The 20601-nt window shown below is 38.2% G+C and overlaps 1 protein-coding gene across 1 annotated transcript; it reads right to left on the bottom strand.

Annotated features, from left to right (window-relative positions):
* Positions 1-2090: 2090 nt before the first annotated feature.
* On the bottom strand, positions 2091-4970 carry LOC113780337 (disease resistance protein RPM1-like). The gene has a single exon (XM_027326143.1). The coding sequence runs from the start codon at positions 4968-4970 to the stop codon at positions 2091-2093; it is 2880 nt and encodes a 959-aa protein (XP_027181944.1).
* Positions 4971-20601: the final 15631 nt, after the last annotated feature.

A 20601-nucleotide genomic window follows, 5' to 3' on the forward strand; every position in this document is an offset into this window, starting at 1 on the left:
AACAACCACCTTTCACAAAAGGGCACAACTGACTTTTAACACTTATTAAAACACAAACAAAGTTAAAAAGTAAATATATTTAATCCATTATTACCAATTGACCCTTAAATAGTAAGCTACTATTGGAATTCTCAATTGTAAAACCAAGTCCCAAATAGACATTTACCATTCTTTAAGATCCAAATGAATGAAACAAAGTTCCTTCCTCCAATAAGAGCTTGACACTTGGCATCAATGGACAACTCAAGTTGTTCTCTTATCTAGTAGGTAGATATTGAAGTTGATATTTGACAAAAAAAAAAAAGAGTTTTAGCATCTATGCTTCTGCTTGCTGATAGCTTCTAGACCAACTAACGCACTTTAGTTGGTTTTTGATTGTTGTAATTCTGTCCTCATTCAAAGGGTGAAGTCATATCAGCCTTTCGTTCAGTAAAGAATGCAAATTAGCTTAGAATGAATGGGAATCGACCTAAACAACATTATAGGTTAACATATCCATGGTCTTGTTGATGGTTTAACCGGAGCCAATCAACATTGGGGATTATATGGAAGTTGGATCTAAACATTGATTTAGTTTTTTTTTAATTTATATTCCGATATTGCATAAATATTATACCTTGGGATTTGGTGGATCAATTTTGTCTTTTTTTTCTTTGAACCTTAATTTCATTTCAAAGCTTATATATCAAGGTGGGGTTGATTGTGCATATGCTTATATGATGAGTTGTTACCATACTCGTTCAATTGATAGGACTCTAGTTTTCTCAGCCCTTGCTTTAGAATCTGTGACAAATTTTTTCTACTGCCTCTCAAAGATCTAATATTGCTTTAATAACATTCCTCATTTTTTAAGTTGTATTATGCTATGATGCAGTTAGGGCCTCTCGTCAGACAAGTATTTCCAATTATGGATGCGACACAATTTGTATTAGGCTGATGAGTATTGGTGGAGTGCGAGAAGGGATGGGGTGGTAGGGAATGGTTCCTGTTTCTGTTTTATTTATCTGTTGTATAGTGTAGATATTTTCTTTTGAGTTAGTCTAACTTTTCCTACAAATTGTGTCGACTCAAATACTTGTGGAGCTGCTAATGTGTGGATATCATGAATCGGTAGCCAAATCAAAGCTTCTAGTTGTAGGTACCAACTTAATTGTCCAAACATAAATTGATTTTTAACATGGTTGGGTAATTTTCCATCTGCACTTAATTGAGTAATTCATGTGAATCAGACCCATGATGCGGCAATATCTGAATCATGTGAATCCTTCCTGGTATTGGGTTGACCTTCATCCCTTTAAGTAAATACGCAAATACGTAATTTTGAAATGATGCGGAGTAAAATGGCACGTCAACATTGTGATGCAACTTCCAATAGCGGCACGTCAACATTTAGCTTACTTTTGGTAATTGATACCAACAATCATTTGCTTTCTATTTGGTACACACCGAGATTTATCATTTGTGTGGAAGCCTTGTGCGTAGTTTGTGGGGAGCGGCAGACTGTACATCTAAATCTCCTATTAGCATCATTTGATACGATTGCATTCGTCAAGAAAATACAAGTATTGAAACAAGATTGTGATGTATTACACCAGTATTCATCACAAGAAGAAATTATAGCGTGTGATGTAGAAGTTCTCAATTTTAGCAACTTCATTGTTGGTACAAAAGTACTACATGAAGCCTATGTTTATAGGCTAGTATGGCTTAGAAATTGATTTCTCTAGTAATATTGTAATTTTTGGACTGATAATGGTTGTATCACTCCTTTATGTTCATCCATCTGTCCTTTTGTGACAAATTTCAAAGAAGCACATTAATATTTTCAATCATGTCCAACTGTTATGCACGAATTTATATTATGTCAAAGATACGAAAATTCACTTATTACAGTCGAAAATAATTTCTTTTTCTATAAATTCATAATCGAATGTTCGCACTATAATGCCTGGAGTGCACTACCGTATACAAACAAGATTGTGCAATACAATATTTATACAATAAGATAAAAGATAAAACAAATTATAAACTTACAAGTTACAAACAAACGTGCAGAAAAGAAAAAAGAAGACATGCTAAGAGAGGAATATTTACAACTTCTTCCCCCATAGCAGGCGATATTTCCATCCCTCATTTGTCAAAAATACAATTTCAACTTCAGGAATGTGTCCAATTTTTCTGTAATCTTCACTATCTTCATTTAGACTATTTAGCTTCTCCATCAGTTGAGAACTCAACTCATGCAAACCTAGCTTTCGAAGTTGGCTCAAGTGTTGAATATCCAAAGGTAACTCCTCTAGCAATGGAAGTCTATCCAGACCCAGTTCGTGGAGATTGGGTAATGCACCCTCCTCCACTTTCAGCCATTTTAACTTTTCTAATTTCTTTAGGTACACATCCTTTAACTTCAGGAATCCTCCAGTCTTGAAACACAACCCCTCTCCTTGGTAAGATCCACAAAATTGAATAGTAACCAAATTTGGCAAATGGTGCAGGGGTTCAAGCGGATCCTCTTCATCCCTTAAGCCACTCCAATCCAAATCTATTCTTACCAAGCTTTGAAGATGAGCTATCCATTGTGGCATCTTTTCTAAGCGGCCACACAATATTAGCATGCGAAGAGATTGGAGAAATGAAGAAGACATTGAAGATGAACGAGAATGTTGTTGTTGATGATGATGATTCAGATCCATTACCTCATAACCACCACCTTCATTTCTAATTGAAGCAATGTCTAGTAGCTGAAGACTAGTGAGGGTGGCAAGGGAGGAGCACAGCACCTTTCCATCTTCTCTTCTCAGATTTGAAATCCCTAATCGGCTTAATTGAGTCAATGCTCCTATCTCTTTAACTATTACAGATCCACTACTTGCATCTATGGTTGTTAATGATTGTAGGGCAAGAAGTCCTCCCAATTTTGATGGAGCTTTAAACCCATGAAATCCATAACTTGCTTCAGAAAAATCAACTTTTTGGTGTACTATAAGATGCTCAAGCTTTTTTAGCTTCAGGATTTCCACGGGTAATTCCTTGACTTGAGTTTCACCCAAATCCAAATACTCCAAATTTCGAAGTTTTCCTATGAATTTCGGGACTACTTTAACCCCTGTCCTACACAGGTTCAGATGCCTGAGACGATACAAGTTGAAAATCTCATTTGGGATTTCCTCCAATGTCTTTTCATCACTCAAATCCAAAACCTTTAACAATCTGCTACTCTTTAAAGCTTTAGATAACAAGGCCGTGGATATCAGTGGATTCATGGATTCAATCGTAATAAAGGATCGAAGGTGGTTAAAGCTATAACATTGGCTTTCTTGGTGCTGCTCGGTGTCGCTGCTGCTACTATGGACTACCAAACGGCGTACCTTCTCAGATAACCACCTTGTGCATTGTTCAGTGCTAATTGCGATCATATTTTGTTCCCTTGACTTGGAAAGAATAACTTCTCGCACTAGATCATGGATTCGACATGTATAGGGGATTCCTTCATAAAAACTTTGAGTCACTTGAATTAGACTCCTATTGACAAATTCTCTGAGGTAATTGAAGCCTACATCTTTCATTGTCATTCCTTCTGTCTTTCCTAGAAATCCTTCAGCTGACCACAATTGAACAAGTCTATGACAACGTATTTTAAAATCCTCTGGGTAAATGCTTAAATACAACAAACAGGTCTTAAGATCACAAGGTAGATCATTGTAACTGAGAAAAAGTATCTTTCTGACCCGGTCCAGCATACCAGAGCCTTCTAATTCACCTCCTAGGCTGTGTCGAACCATCTCCCACTCTGCAATACTGAAGTCTTTCAAAGCCCAAAGCCCACTGATTGCAAGAATCGCAAGGGGCAATCCCTCACATTTCCCCAGTATACCTTCTGCAACATCTTTTAGATGGTCAGGACAACCATTTCCTTTGAAGATCTTGTTGCAAAATAGGGTCCTTGAATCCTCGAAAGACAGGAACTCCATTTTGAAGACATAATCCTGAGATTGGGTGCAAGATGCAAAGGCTACATCGGCTTGTCGTGTTGTTAGCATGACACGATTGCCATAGCCATTCTTGGGTAGTGCAATTCTAATTGCATTCCAAAATTTCACATCCCATACGTCATCAAACACAATTGCATACCTTCCAGCTTGTTGAAGAAAATCTTTAACAAATTGTTTCAGCTGAATTGTAGTCATTGCCTCAATCAATTGCGGAACTTGTTTCTTCAAATCATTGTGTAACTGCAAAATCAAGTCTTTTAGTAGTTCCTGGATGTTGCATGTTTGAGAGACAGTTACAAAGGCACGAACTGGGAAATGCCTTCTAATATCTAAATCTTCATGGACTATTTTGACTAAGGTAGTTTTACCGAGTCCTCCCATGCCAACCACAGAAACAACTTTGAGTTGGGAATCATCCCCCTCGAGTAGTTGAGAAATTAGCTGTTGTCTGGGGTTATCAATGCCAATTAGTTCAGCTTCTTCCACAAGAAGTGCATCATCCCTGCTATAGCGCCATGTTGTGTTGTTAACAGTAGCAAGAGACTCGGCCGCTTGGGTAGTAACACCGAATTCTAATTGGTATCTCCGATGCCCTTCAGAAATAAACTTTACTCTAGCCTTGATGCTTTGTATTTGCGCAGCAACCTTATGACGAGCTCGCAAAGTCTTTATGGAGTTGAAAATTCTCCGAACAGAGCCATGGAAGCCCGTTGCTCGATGGCGAGCAAAGCGAGATACGAATTCATTAAGAACATCTTCAGTGTCATAAGCGGCTTCTCGTACTTGCTTGATCCATTCTTGGAGGCCGGGATCAGCATCTTCTTCCTTTGTTTCTGCCACTCTCAGGAATGCTCTCATGTGCCCCAACTCATCCCTGATGAGTTCAACCTCTTGGCGAAGCCCTCCCAAAAGTTGTCCCTCTTCACGCAGAAGAATTGAGAGCTGATTTAACACAGAAGACAGAATTGTGAGTGCCATTTTCAGTCTTTCTCTTTAGCTTAAAGAATGTCAAGAGAGGGGGCTTCCCGTCTGCAGGAAGAGAAGAAAGAAGAGTTGGTTCTAGGTTCAAAAGCTTATGAATTTTGATATATGGTTCAGTAGCATTTATCAACAAATCAAAACTGCGTTTCAGATTAGTAAATAGAAAAGGATGTGGGGCCGAACTCACAAGTCATCGATCCTCCAAAGACTTTCCAGACATATTCACATGTGAATCCGTCCTTTGCACATTTACTTATGCAATGATAATCAATTTGTGGGACACTTAATATTACATATCATTGTGAAGACTAGAAGAATTAGAGCAAATGTATCCTAATAATGGAGATTATTATGAGGGTCTTCGGAACGCTTCATATTGAAATTTTTTATTTTTTTATTGTTCCTTAAACATGTTTTATGACTAGCTCTTAATTTTACATATATTACATCACAAGAAAAAATATATTGAATAATACAAAAGTTTTTCTAAAAAATATTCAATCTATATAGGCTTCACAAAGAGAAAAGAAAACAATATTCTTGGATTGGCTTTCCTTGAATTTGTTTGAAGTCATAGGCTAAAAAGGCAATAATTCATTTGACCGAATTTAGAAAATGATGCCTTGTGATAAATGATGTTCTAGCGATAAAGCGGGTTCTTGGACTGAATGAGGTCCTGAGTTCAAATTTTTCCCTAGTCTTGAACTTCCCCGTCTAACCTGGGTGCGTCGTGGGAGGCAGCTATTCCCTGATTTGGTGTGTCGGCTCGGGTTCTAAGTGGTTCGAGTCAGGATATATCCTAGGTCACCCAAAAAAACAAAAAAAAAAAAGAAAAAAAGATAGTGAAGATGCATCATCAGTGGCGGAACTAAAAAATTTTGTGTACAGTTAAGATTCATCTTTATTGTATGAGATATCCCATATGTTTACCATGAAATGACGCTTGTGATTTAATCTAAAATAGATTGAAACATTTTTTTGGGCTACAAAGTTATATATAGGTTTAGTTTAGAATAAAAACAATAATTTCTTGAAAAGTAATTATTGCAAATCTTTTACATAGGAGAGAAGTTTTTATAAATTCTACGAAGATGATGCATGTAGAAGTGTGAAATTTGTAAATTTTTTAAGGTGTGAATGGGGATAACTCTACAAAATTTTGGAATAAAGGGGGCAATAATATGCTTTTACAAAATTTAGAGGGTGCAAATAAGGTAAAATATTTGAAATCTTTGAGCCTCTTATATAATTTTTTAAAACTTGAGGGGGTATAATTGCCCACCCTCAAGTGCGTGCAGCTCCTCCACCGTGCGTCAATATCATATGGGTATGTTTCCCTAACCATATTAATGCTACAAATTTTTTACTGAAACCTTGTGAAAATTGAACCCTAAACCAGAACAGAAACAGGGGTAAATGAAGGGGAATATGCCCAAAAGCTACATCATCCTCGAAATGAAGCTTGTAACCAGACAACGGGGAGATTCAATATATTAACAACATAAGGTTACATAATGTATATAAATAGCTCCAGTACCTAGAGGCCTTGACTTCAAGTCTCAATAATGTGAGTTTCTTCTCCCATGTTGTGAGAATTATTTAGTTTGTAGTGATATTAAATTATAATTCTCACCATTTGTGAGTTACTTTGGATTGTTATATGTCTGTACTGCTGACACTATTGTGTCCTTGAATCTTATCGCTATCCCTCAAAAAAAAAAAAAATCTTATCACTATTGTGGGCTCCTTGAATTTTATCAGAAAAAAAGGTACATAAATCACATCAAACTGATTTCTAAATTCTTGAGGAAGCTGCCCTACTGACAAAGAAAAAAAGAGATCCGAAATTGGAACGTTAAACAAGTTGCAACATTTTTATTGATTCGAACGTTGAGTTAAAAATTGACAATGACATTATCAAATTATTTAAATTGTCATGATTATCTGTACAGTAATACTGCGCACTTGGTCATTTGCTGGTTAATTTTCGTTTTTCTTTTTCTCTTCAACTACCCCCATGATTGTTGCTCTAGTCCTTTAATGAAATAAAAAGATGTAAGGTGCATGTATATACATCGCTATATGTAGATATGATTATCCTCATGAAATTAACCCTACAAAATTTTTACTGAAAACTTGTGAAGATTGTACCCTTAACCAAAGCAGAAAATAAGGGTAAATGAATGGGAATTTGCTGAGAAGCTGCATCAACGAAATTAGAGCATGATGATTAAAAGCCAGCGATGGATAAGACAGCTGCATCATCCTAGAAATGGAGCAGAAAACCGAACGACAGAGATTAAATTAATTAACAGTATAAGGTCGCTAATGGTGCAGAAAGCACATCAAAATGATTTCTAAATTCTTCAGGAAGTTGCCCTGAACTTACAGTACTAGAAGCCAATCAAGTAGAAAAATACACTGACAAAAAAAAATAGAGATCTGCAATTGGATGATTAAACAAATTGTAAAATAGAGATCTGCAATTATGTTTTATATTATATTTAGTTGAAATCTGACCATGATATTATTAGATATTTAAAATGTCCTGATGTGCAATACTATATACACTTTGTCGTTTGCCTGTTAATGGCGGAGCCACATATGATTGAGGGTGGGCAATTGTACTCCGTCAAATTTCATAGAATTATACAATGACCTTGAAAATTTTCAAGGTTTTTCAGCTTGTGTCATATTTACACTCCCTGAATTTCATAAAATTCTCCCTTTTAGTTATATTGCCCCCCTTAAATTTAAGAAAATTGCTTTCTCTACATAGATTATCTTTTGAAGTTTTAGATATTCTCCCCTTATTCTAAATTTACTTCCTAAACAAATAATTTTTTTTATTGATTACCTCTAACAAAAATTTTGGACCCGTTCCAAATTAAACATTAATGACACCCTAATGTAAGAAAAGGATTGGGCTTTTTAAATTAAAGTACATAGTATATTTCTTATATACATCTACGAGCATAATTTACATTGAAATTGACTATTGCACTCCCTCATAATAGGGTCCTAACTCCGCTACTACCTATTATTTTACATTTTTTTTCTTTCTATTGGGACAAGGAACTCACCCAAAATTAATAATGGAGAACGAGTGTACCTAGCTCAAGATTGGACAAAAATTGAATTTGAATGATATGACACTAATCGACTATATTATGCAGCTATTGGATTCTTTCATTAAAAGACCAATTATCATGCCCCGTTTCCCAGATTAGAAATGGATGAAAGTATTGATCGATAGACGAAATCTTAAACCAAAGGGAGTTGGCCACCACATTAATTGTAGGGTGAAAGATCAAGAGTTCAAATCCTACTTCCTATCAATGTACCTCTATATGATGATTGTTCTAAATCCATACGGGCCCGTCTAGTCTGATGGTGGTTCAATCCCCGTCAGCTTCCCTTGACTCAATTGGGCCATCCCCCTAGAGTAGGCTCCCCCCCCCCCCTTTCCCCCCCTCTCCCCAGTGTAGGAGTAGGAGTAGACTAGATGTGTGATAAAAAAACAAAAAACAAAAAACAAAATCTTGTGTAATGGGCAACTAATTAATAACTGTGTAATGGGCTACTAATTAATAACTTGATGTAAGCATTTGGGACATAATTTTCGCGCGTACCCCAAGGGTTAGCAGACCGCCTACCCAACTCTCGTCAAGACTCACTCACTAACATTAACTTCAGAAATAACATTAACACCAAAGTAAGCATGAAACTCTCCAATAAATATTACAACCATCCAATTTTTCTCTCTTGCAGGCTCGATTCGACTAACTAGCCGATGGTGTTTGGGATCCCAGCAGTCACTTTTAAGTCATACACATGAATATTAGTTCACTTGTAAACATTTCACTTGTAACAATTCACTTGCAAAAATTTCACTTGTAACAGTATAACAAGAGTTTAGTGAAATTAGGTCGAGTGCGATAAAATATACACTTTCTATTCATTTGTAGTTCAAGATATATGGATCAAACACATCAGATGGTTCTAATATACAATTGGAACACTCACCAATTTATCACAATCTATTTACTTCAAACCATGGTTCTTTCTCTTGGTCATTCTCGAGTCCTATGGTTATGTCCTACATTAAGAGTCTAGCCAATTCATGCCAATATAAATGCAAACTTTGAATTTCGAAACTTCACTTTGCCAATAAAGCGATTTGCAGGTTTAACCTCCATATAGCTGTCAAAAGTACAAAGTTTTCTTATTCAAATCTAGGAGTGAAACTTCATACATGATAAATCAATATATCAAGTATCATATGAAGCAAGAGCATATGAATGATAGTCAAGACTTGTGAAGAAAACGGGACAAGAATCTCAAGGTTCAAAGTCAGAAATTCCTATGCTAGTTCAAGTAATCAGAATAATGGCTACCTTTCTCACCTAACCATAATAATAACATACTCAATTACAATGTTAAAGATATCACACTACTCCAAATTATCATAGAAAAATTCCTAATAAAAGATCATTTCCTCATCAAGGCGAGACATAAGGGTTAAATTTAAAGGGTCATTAACTTTCAGAAAGATAGAAACAGGGCAAGAAATTTGTACAAAGTTAAAGTCCTCTGAATCTAGTTTCCAACGCAACAAACGACACCTAAATCCGAGTTTCCTACATCAAGTTACGGTCAAAACATTGAAGTATGTCTGTATAAAAAATTCAATCTGCCCAAGAATTATAGCCATGGATTATATACGCAAACCTCAAGGTAAAAACTGAAAAGTCTGTCCCACTTTTATCCCAAGTTCGAGCCAAAATTCCAGCAAAATTTCCAGCATGACTTAGTCAATTTCCACCTTATTGTTATGGCTAAAACACACTAGAACATAGCTTGCATATCATGTTTTGTGTGGTATATATACTTGGAAAGAAAACCATTAAAATGACACAAAGATCAACTTGAAACTAGACTATGCCCTTTCTATACCAAAACCGGAAATTTCAATATAAGTTTGAAAACCATGAAATCTTCCGTAAAAGTCATACCTTTATCACCCTAAAGCAACAAAAGCTATTATACTTTGACATATATAAAACTTCAAGTAAACTACATCAAAACTAGAATTTTAACTCTAAAATTGGAAATTTCAACCAAAGTTGGAAAATCATATACTCCCTCCGTCCCACTTTGATTGTCTTGTTTTTCTTTTTCGTTTGTCCCAAATTGTAGTCCATTTTACAATTAAAAAATGTAGTTATCTTTTAATTTTTCTAAAATACCCTTATTCAATATAGGTTGTTATTAGCATAAACTACCTATTTAATATAGATTGTTAACCTACCCCATTTAATACATTTAGATTTAATGAGAAATAATGTAAAATGAGGATTGATTCTTTCTTGACCATCAATCGAAGTTCCCATAAACTATCAATTCAAGTTTCCATGAATAATTAATATAAAGTTGTATACTATTTAATGTAAGGGTATTTTAGGAAAATAACAACTTAAATTTGTTTTTCCAACAAAGTTAACTACTTTTTCTAGAACTATCAAAATGGGACAGAGGGAGTACCAAAGTTTAAAAGTTCACATCAAAACCTAACCATCTCATATCAAAGCTATCAAGTTCATCTTAAGCTAGAAAATGCATATCAAGGTTGGAAATTGAACATTAAAGCTGGAAATCACAAGCTACCCTAGCAAAACCATAAAATCTTTCATTAACATGTTTCCTTTAATTTCAATCATGACATATCTTAAATGGATCTCAAGAGACAAGTAAAAGAGATGTTTTCTAGAAACTTTACCTCAAAACCCCAAGCAAATAAGAGTTTTCTGCCTCCAAAAACTCCACCAAGGTCTTCCCTCCAAACTTAACTCAAGGTCCATCGGAGTAGATTAGGGTTGATCTTTGGATTTCTCACAAATTTGGACAAGAATTAAGACTAGAATTTGAGGAGTTTTCTCTCCCTTTTCTCTCATAAAGTTCGGCCAAGGAGGAGAAAATAAAGGCTTTTAGTTGTGAAAATAAAAGATAAAGGCAAGACTTATCTTGGTCAAAGAAAGGCTAGATCATCAACACTTGGCGACTTCTAGTTCAAGTTTATCTCTTTGCCTCTCCAATTACCTCTAATTACTCTAATTGTCTCTAATCACTATCATATCTTATATTCCTTAAATTATCTCTCAATATCTCTTGTCCCATAATTCCTTTTGCACAACACCCTCTCTAATGCATCAAATTCATTGAGCGTACCTCACTAATCGGTCACACTTGCATAACGCACTATAAATTCAACATGCAACAAATTGAATGGGACAATAGGAATAAAAATCATGACTCAACCATTAAATTAACCAAAAATTCAAGGCAAATAGATTAAAATATAAAATATATAAAAATAATTTTTTGGTCCTCACAATCTTCCTCCCTTAAAAGAATTTCGTTTGCCGAAATTCTAATCTTGCTTGCAAAATAAACTCGAGTTCTCTCTTGTACAGGGTTTTCTCTGATTTATCCAATCTAAACACATATCACCCCTTTCTAATCAAAAGTTCTTCCTTCATTTCTAACCATAAATAAGAATCCTTGTTCAAACCCAAGAATAAAGTGCAGAAATTGAATCATCGACAAGGATTTAACTCCAAACAAACTTGGACATTCAAGATCACTAGTTAAAACATCAGGCACCAAGTTCACTATTTTTTAACAGAGATACAGCTTACTACATAAAGCTTTCACTACAAATAGTCCAATAAATACAACTATTCCAGATAACACATCACTCAAATTCACCATAGTTTCATCAGATTCACCATAGTTTCATCAATTTCTAACGTCAACTATGACAGCAGATTCACCATAGTTTCATCCATTGTTTCGGACAGTTCTTCACTTGATGTCCAAGTTTCCCGCATCTAAAACAGGCGCCAGTTTTCAAATAACACATTCCAATATGAGTTTTGTCACAAATTTCATACTTAACAGCTACACATCTCTTCTTAAAGTGTCCATTCTTTCTTTCCATCATAGCATGTTTATTTCCACTAATCTTTTTTGCATTTCTCTTTGATATCACGGGTGCTCCCTTCACCACTTTTAATTTGATTGTTAGGAATGTCTTAAGATGCAACTTGAACAGTTAAATGCACCAATTCTAACTTATTTTGCAAATCCTCCAGTATCACTTCGTATTTCCTTTTTATTTCCATATTCTGGGTTAGTACTTAATTTTCTCCGTATAGTATTGTTTCCATCGTTCTTCCTAGTGTTTAGCCAATTTCTTTTAAAATGCTAACTCCTTTCAAGAAAATCTCTATTTCCTCATGTATAGTTTTCGAATTTCTCATATCACTGAGTTACTTAATCTCAAATGATAGCCTAGCAGACAAATCCAAGTATCGAAATAAGGGGCTACTCACAAAGTGAAAATCTAATCATATAACTCTTGAGTTCTTGTTGCTTCCAATCCAGCCATGAAATATTAAGCTTAGATATTCTCACATGAGATAGACAAGGAATCAAAATACAAGTAGGGCAATACCTTAAGATACCATACCACTTACTCCTATTCTAGGATCTTAACAAAATGGTTACCATTATCGCTTATGCACATAACAAAGCACTAAATCATACTTCTTAAAAATTACTCTCATCTGCTTGATTTCAAAATTTCACACCCCAATTCTACACTCATCTTCAACAGACATGCTCAAAAAGAAACTACAACCTCTTATCCCAATAATGCCTTTTTCAATCTTTAATCAGGGTGATCATCCTAATTTTCGTCAAAAGTTTGCATACAAGATAAGAACCCAAACTCTTTTTCTCAGAATCTCCATATATAATCCAGCACTCTTAAATTCAGATAATGTACAATCTAACACTTCTACCAAAATACTAATCACTAATGCAAAAGTATCATGCACATTTTACCATGGATGAGCCGCTATTCCAAACTGGAATATCACAAAAGCCACTTACCTTTCCTCTGGGTATCCTAAGACATCAAAGATAGGGATCATATTAACTAATCAATGTTCAACTGCTTCGGGGTTAGGACTTGCAAAAAACTTAAGCAAAGAACATCTCTCTTTTTTTTTCAAAGTCTCTCTAGAGCTCTAACCTCTCCCATATCTTGGTTTCTAAGTTGGTTTGCAAGTCTAGCCCCTTGGTCTTGTTGGTGTACTAGACATTCTAAAAGATCTGTCATCCAATTTATGGTCATCACTACCTGATCCCTTATCTCAGCCCTGGGTTCCTGGTTTGGTCGATTGCAAATTTCCAATTACTCTTCCTTAATCCCGGGGTCGTCTAAGCCTACATGGATGCCCCAACGTCATTTCCCTAGTATTTATTTTCACACAAGTCCAAGTCTATATATATATACATATATATATGTATATAAAAGAATAGGAATCAAGTGAGCATATAGGCAAGGGTAGTCAAACAGAAACCAAAATACATTTATCTAATATCACAAAATAAATACATATTTTGTTTAAATCAGACTGTATCAAAATCAAGTAAATACATAACAAGTCCATACATTCATAGAAGAAATTAAACAAGTCTGCAATGCTAGCATCTTTAATGTTCACGACAACCATCAAAGTTCAAATCTAACCACCATCTATCAAAACCCTAACGAAACATTTAATGGACTAGTCCATGACAACACTCATCGATCCAATCTCCTCAATCAGGTCTACTTTCCCAGGTCCAATACTAGAATCCTCGGCACCTTGACATTTACCATCAAAACTTACTTCAAATTCAGTCATGATTTCTATTCACATCACAATGCAATTTACTATATCCTTCCCAATTCATCAGAAAAAGTATTCAGTACTCAAGTACAAGAATCCAAAAATAGGATGATTCACTGTGACAGCCCCACCTTCCCCTAGGGCGAACCAAAGGGGTTAGCGGACTGCCTGCCCAGCTCTCGCCAGGACTACGGTACAGTTAACGTCGTTCTATAACGTTCCGGAACATACCATTGCGCGCAAACAAGTCAGAAAACACAAAATAAAAAAAAAACGAAAATTGAAAACCGAAATGAATAGTGCTGGACACGCCAGAATCCGGTCGGAATCTGGCCGGATTAGCGGCCGGATTCTTGGCCGGATACTGTCCAGTGAGCATCTCGAATTTTTCCAAAAGTTCCACCCAATCCGGCCGGCAATCCGGCCAATATTCCGGCCGGATTGTCTGGCCGGATACCGGCCAGTGAGCAACTGGCCGGATTTCCAATTTTTCTCAGGCAATCCGGCCTTCAATCCGGCCAGTTTCTGGCCGGATTCCTGGCCGGATTCAGGCCAGTGAGCTTTTGCCAAATTTTTTTTTTTTTTTGCCGTTTGAAAGCCGATTCGCTCCGAAGTTCATCCAAACATCAATTCAACATATAAACACATATATACAATGGAAATCATCATTTACATCCATAATGGCATGCCAACCATTCATTAAGGAGTACACATTCGATTTGCCTATCAAAAGGAAATGAACCCGTTACATTAGGGTTTCACTTCGAGAGCTATACAAAAGACATTTTACAAGCTCAGTATGGCAAATGACTATCCAGTCCATTTTCAAAAGCAATTATATCCCTGTAAGGAAAACAAATAACACGGAATGAGCCAAAGCCCAGTGGTATACCACCCAATAAGCAATCAAAGTCATATAAGAATGAACCTTCATTTAAAGTGCACAAATAAGCAATGAAGCAAAACGGTAAAAGGATACGGTCGGCTCTCAAGAGCCCATTTCCACGCTTGCAATCTTGAACCAACCTCATTGACTCTCCGTCAATGTCAAAAGTATCAAACCGTAGACCTCACTTTACTTCCATTCCTTCCACCCAACATACCCCCAACCGGGCCCGCACTCCATTCAGTAATATGTTGGTAATACTCGAGTTTACCGGAACCAAGGGTCTCGTTACCACAAGGTTCCCCAGTACAGTCCCCGTGGCAATTCAATCTTCACGACCAAGCCCTCGCCGGCTCGATCCAATTGACTACCAAACAGGGTTGAGCTCAGTAATGCAGTAAGGCCGTTGGACATCGTCCAAACGACGTCAATTCGGTTTCCATGAAATGGAATTCATCAACCAATATATCAAGTTCAGTAATGCAATAAAACGGTAGCCATTCAGTGACAATAACAAAAGAGGTGAGGGCGGTCAAGTACACCCTCACCTTAATAAATTCCAATATCCAAGCAAGCCATCAAGGCATCACATAACATTTAACAAAGCCACATAGTAGCAATTAAGTGAGTGGTATACTCACCAAGCAAGTAAGTGGTATTTCATGTACCACGATCACCAAGCCGTCGTGCACTACCTTCACGCCCTAGAATCATGCAACACATACAATAAGACTCCATGCCGAGCCATAAACAACACCAATTCACAACCCTAATAGGGTTTCATATGCATAAATGAGCATAATAGCAAACCAGAAATTAGAAAATGGCCTTAGTCTTGGCCCCAAATAGAAAACTGTTTTACACTCATTATGCGGTAATGGTACAACTCTCACTACAAATATCGGTTGGGGGTGTAAGACCCACCGTTTCGAAGCTATGGAACAGGGCTACAACAATGTAGAAGGTCACTCAATCCAGTTCTTAGCACCACTAGGTCAAAAATGCCAAAAACTATACCAGAATTCCCAAAACAGGTTTGCAAAAGACAGAAAACTGTAATCGGTATAACTCAGTCTATACAAGTCCAAATGCCAAAATTCCAAAGGCATATGTTAGCTAAGACATTCAGCTACATTTCATCAGAAGACATCAACTTCAAAATCCAAACCAAAACCAGTCAAAATGGCCAATCACTATCGCAGTTTTCGCATTCTGTCCAAAGCAGAACAGCTACAGTAATTTCGTCATAACTCACTCCACACTAATCCAAATGCCCTGAAATTTTACAGGCATCTCCATCACATCAATACCTACAACTTTAATGTTTTGAGCAAAGTCAAATTCGGCCTCTAACCCAGTGATCAAAAACCGGACAGAATTGGGGAATTAAGAACCCTAACTTTTCAATTTCACACCAAATCCAAAATTAGTTGCATTTTCCTATCCAATACACCTCATAGAGTCATTATCAACCATTACAATTCATCATACAAGGCCACAACATATAATTCATATTAAACCAGAAAAATTCCCAATAAAATAAAAACTTCACCAAAACAAGCCAAACCAAGAGATAAACCACATTTTCAACCACTTAAGCCACTTCTAAGCATCATGTAACCATTATTGAAGGTAGTAGGGTGTTCAAGCAACACTTACCAAGAGATCAAGAGAGAGAGGGATGTAGGACACCTTTGCTCTTCCAACAAAGCTCACTACACAACTTACTAACACTAGAAGGAAAGTTTCTATGGAGTGAAATCTTGTTTAAGGGATTGATTGAGATGATTTGCTAGTAGAACTTGAAGATTGAAGGAGTTCTCCTTCTTGCAAGAGTGAGAGAGAGAGCCGGCCAAACAAGAGAGAAAAATGGTGATTTTTGGTGAATTTTTGGATATTTACTTAGTTGGGTCAAAAGTCAAAAAAAAATGTCAAAAGGTGAATAGTGTTTCATAAGTCACAACCAATGAGAAAGTGACATGTGGCACCTCCATAAATGCCTTCCTATCTTTCTTTCCTCTCTCACATCAATCACTTCACACACTCCACTTATCTCTTAACACCCGACAAATTATACACAGTATCCGAAATTTAACCTTATTGGCCGAATTTTTCCGAACTTTTCGCACTAGTGGGTCCCACGTCCACTATTTACTCTTAATTTTCTAAAAATTCTCCAATGCTAGAAAAATCATCTTAAAACTATAATTGCTCATAAAATCCACTAAGAAAATATTTCTAAGCCAGATAATGCCGAAAACATGCAATTAAGGGGAAATAAACCCTAGGAAAAATATTAGGGTTTTACGGGTTCTCACACTCTCCCCTCCTTAAAAGAATTTCGTCCTCGAAATTTCTCACCTTAACTCCCGAAAAGGTTTGGGTATTTCTTTCGCATCTCCTCTTCTATCTCCCAGGTAGCTTCCTCCACTCCGTGGTTTCTCCATAGCACTTTCACTAATGGAATCTTCTTGTTTCTGAGCTCCTTGACTTTTCGATCAAGTACTTGGACCGGTTTCTCTTCATAGGCCAGTGATTCATCTACTTCGATATCCTCTGGTTGCAATACATGGGATGGGTCAGGATGGTACTTCTTTAGCATCGAGACGTGAAATACATCGTGGATTCGAGATAGACTGGATGGCAGTTTCAATCGATACGCGACCGCTCCAACCCTCTGCAGGATCTTGTAGGGTCCGACGTACCGCGGTTGAAGTTTCTTTCCTTTACCTGCTGTGAGACTTCGTAAAGGTGTGATCTTAAGAAATACGCGGTCTCCAACTTCAAACTCCAAGTCTTTTCTTCGATTATCCGCGTAGCTCTTTTGGCGACTTTGGGCAGTTTGGATTCGTTGCCGTATCAACTTGACCTTCTCGTGTGCCTCTTCCATCCATGGAATAGTTGTCGGGTCCAGTGCTTTCTTTTCGCCAACCTCGTCCCAGTAGATCGGTGAGCGGCACTTACGTCCGTAGAGAGCTTCGTACGGAGCCATTTGAATTGACGAATGGAAGCTATTGTTGTACGCAAATTCTACCAAGGTCATGTGTTGACCCCAGTTGCCTCCAAAGTCCAGAATGCACGTTCGTAGCATGTCTTCGAGAGTCTGAATCGTCCGTTCTGACTGGCCATCCGTCTGAGGATGATAGGTCGTGCTCAAGTTGAGTTTCGTCCCCAGGGTTTCTTGAAATTTCTGCCAAAACCGTGATACAAATCGTGGATCCCGATCGGAAACAATACTCACAGGTACACCGTGTAGTCTTACAACCTCATCCATGTATAGTCGAGCCAACTTGTCCATTGAATACTTCATGTTCACCGGCAAGAAATGGGCCGACTTGGTTAATCGATCAACGATCACCCAAACGGCATCGTGTCCTCTTTGCGTCCTCGGTAAACCTGAAACGAAGTCCATGGTAATGTTTTCCCACTTCCACTCGGGTATCTCCAAGGGTTGTAACAGACCCGATGGTTTTTGATGCTCTGCCTTCACTTGCTGGCAAATGAGACATTTTTGTACATATTGCGCGATTTCCTTCTTCATATTGTCCCACCAATAGGTTCCTTTCAGGTCTTGATACATCTTGCTGCTACCCGGATGGATTGTGTACTTAGATCTATGAGCTTCCTCCAGAATTTCTGCTTTCAATGCCTCATCCTTGGGTACCACTATTCGGTTTCGGTACTTTAAAATACCCTCAGGACTCAAATTGAAGTCCGTAGTTTCTCCCTTATCCACTTTCTCTTTCCATTTCTGTACCATCAAATCTTCTTTTTGTGCCTCTTTAATACGTTCCAGTAGAGTGGAGGTAACCCTAACATTGCCAAATATCACCTTATGGCTCCCTAGACAGGGTTTCCACTCGCACACTGATTCTAGCAAACCCCACTCCTTAATCATTAGCCCTGCTACTTGCACCTTACGACTCAAGGCATCTGCTACCACATTTGCCTTTCCCGGATGGTAATTGATCGTACAGTCGTAATCTTCCAGGAATTCCATCCATCGCCGTTGTCTCATATTCAGTTCCTTCTGGGAGAAGAGGTACCTAAGACTCTTGTGATCCGAAAACACTTCAAAGGTCACCCCGTATAGGTAATGCCTCCACTTTTTCAGAGCAAACACCACTGCAGCTAATTCCAGATCATGAGTCGGGTAGTTCTGCTCGTGAAGCTTCAATTTTCTAGAGGCGAAAGCAATCACATTCCGGTTCTGCATCAAAACACACCCCAGGCCTTCTCGCGACGCATCCGCATAAACTTCAAACCCATCCACTCCATTTGGCAAGACCAGCACCGGAGCCATGGTCAGTCTTTTCTTTAATTCCTGAAAACTTGTTTCGCATCGGCCGTTCCAGATAAACTGGCCATGCTTCTTTGTCAAGTCAGTTAAAGGTCCTGCCAATTTGGAAAAATCTTTAATAAACCGTCGGTAGTACCCAGCTAGCCCTAGAAAGCTGCGAATCTCCGTGGGAGTTTCTGGCCTTTTCCAATTTGTCACGGCCTCAACCTTCGCTGGATCCACCGAAATACCTTCGTGGGAGATCACGTGCCCTAGAAACGCTACTCTCTCCAACCAGAACGCGCATTTACTAAACTTGGCATACAGCTGATGTTCCCTCAATGTCTGCAACACCATTCTCAAATGCTTCTCATGCTCCTCGCGTGACTTGGAGTAGACTAAAATGTCGTCAATGAACACCACGACAAATCGGTCCAGGTAGGGTTTAAAAACCCTATGCATTAAGTCCATGAAGGCGGCGGGAGCATTAGTCAGTCCAAAGGGCATAACGGCGAACTCGTAATGCCCGTATCTTGAATTGAAAGCAGTTTTCGGAATGTCCTCCTTCCTAATCAACAACTGGTAGTATCCCTGTCGGAGGTCCAACTTCGAAAAGACCACTGCTCCTTGCAGCTGGTCAAACAACTCGTCGATGTGGGGCAGTGGATACTTGTTCTTGATCGTAACGTTGTTCAACCCCCTATAATCAATACACATCCTCAACGTTCCGTCCTTTTTCTTCACAAATAGGACCGGAGCTCCCCAAGGAGACTCACTCTCGTGAATGAATCCCCCCTCCAAAAGGTCTTGCAGTTGCAACTTAAGCTCCTTAAGTTCTGCAGGCGCCATTCGGTAAGGGGTTTTCGAGATAGGTGCGGTTCCAGGTAACAGATCTATTCGGAATTCTATCTCTCTTTCCGGAGGTAAGGCCACTAACTCATCAGGAAACACATCCGGAAAGTCCCTCACTATGACTACATCTTCTACCTTTAACTTATCCGTAGGGGTATTAATTAGAAAGGCCAAATATCCTTGCGCCCCTCTACTTATCAGTTTCCTAGCTCGAATGCCCGAAATGAGAGCAGATGAGGCTAACCTACCCCTTATATCTAACCTTAAGGTTGCCTCGCCAGGAATGCGAAATTCAACTATTTTCGTTTTACAGTCCAGTTGGGCGTTATATTTGGCTAACCAGTCCATACCTAGAATCACATCGTACCCCTTAATGGATAAGCTAATCAGGTCTCCTAAAAATCTCCTCTCTCCTACCCATACATCGCAATCCTTATAAACCATACTAGTCACCAACCGTTGATTCCCCGTAGGTGTACTAACCTCTAAGGCATATGGTAAGCTAGCAGGTTTTATATCGATGCCACACATGAAATCAGGGTTAACAAACGAATGAGTGGCACCGGGATCAATTAAAACTTTGGCAAAGCGGTGGAAAATAGGGATCGTACCTTCCACCACCTCGGAAGAATCTGGGACCTGATGGGGCTCTAAGGAATAAACCCTAGCTGGCACCTTAGGTTTGGACCCGTCTCCCTTGGCTGGTCCAGTGTTAGTCCTCGGCGGTAGCTGACTCCCCTTTCCATCTTGTTTCAGGACCGGACATGTAGCCAGCTGATGGTCCGCACTTCCACACCGCAGACATTTCCCCAATTTCCTCCAGCAATTGTCCTCGGTGTGGTTTGTCTTTCCACAGTGCCCACAGGGACC

Source organism: Coffea eugenioides, chromosome 8 (genome assembly GCF_003713205.1).
Source record: "Coffea eugenioides isolate CCC68of chromosome 8, Ceug_1.0, whole genome shotgun sequence".
Lineage (NCBI taxonomy): Eukaryota > Viridiplantae > Streptophyta > Magnoliopsida > Gentianales > Rubiaceae > Coffea > Coffea eugenioides.

What these genes read in the sequence shown, in the direction of transcription:
- LOC113780337 (XM_027326143.1), bottom strand. Translation starts at nt 4,970, where the DNA reads ATGGCACTCACAATTCTGTCTTCTGTGTTAAATCAGCTCTCAATTCTT.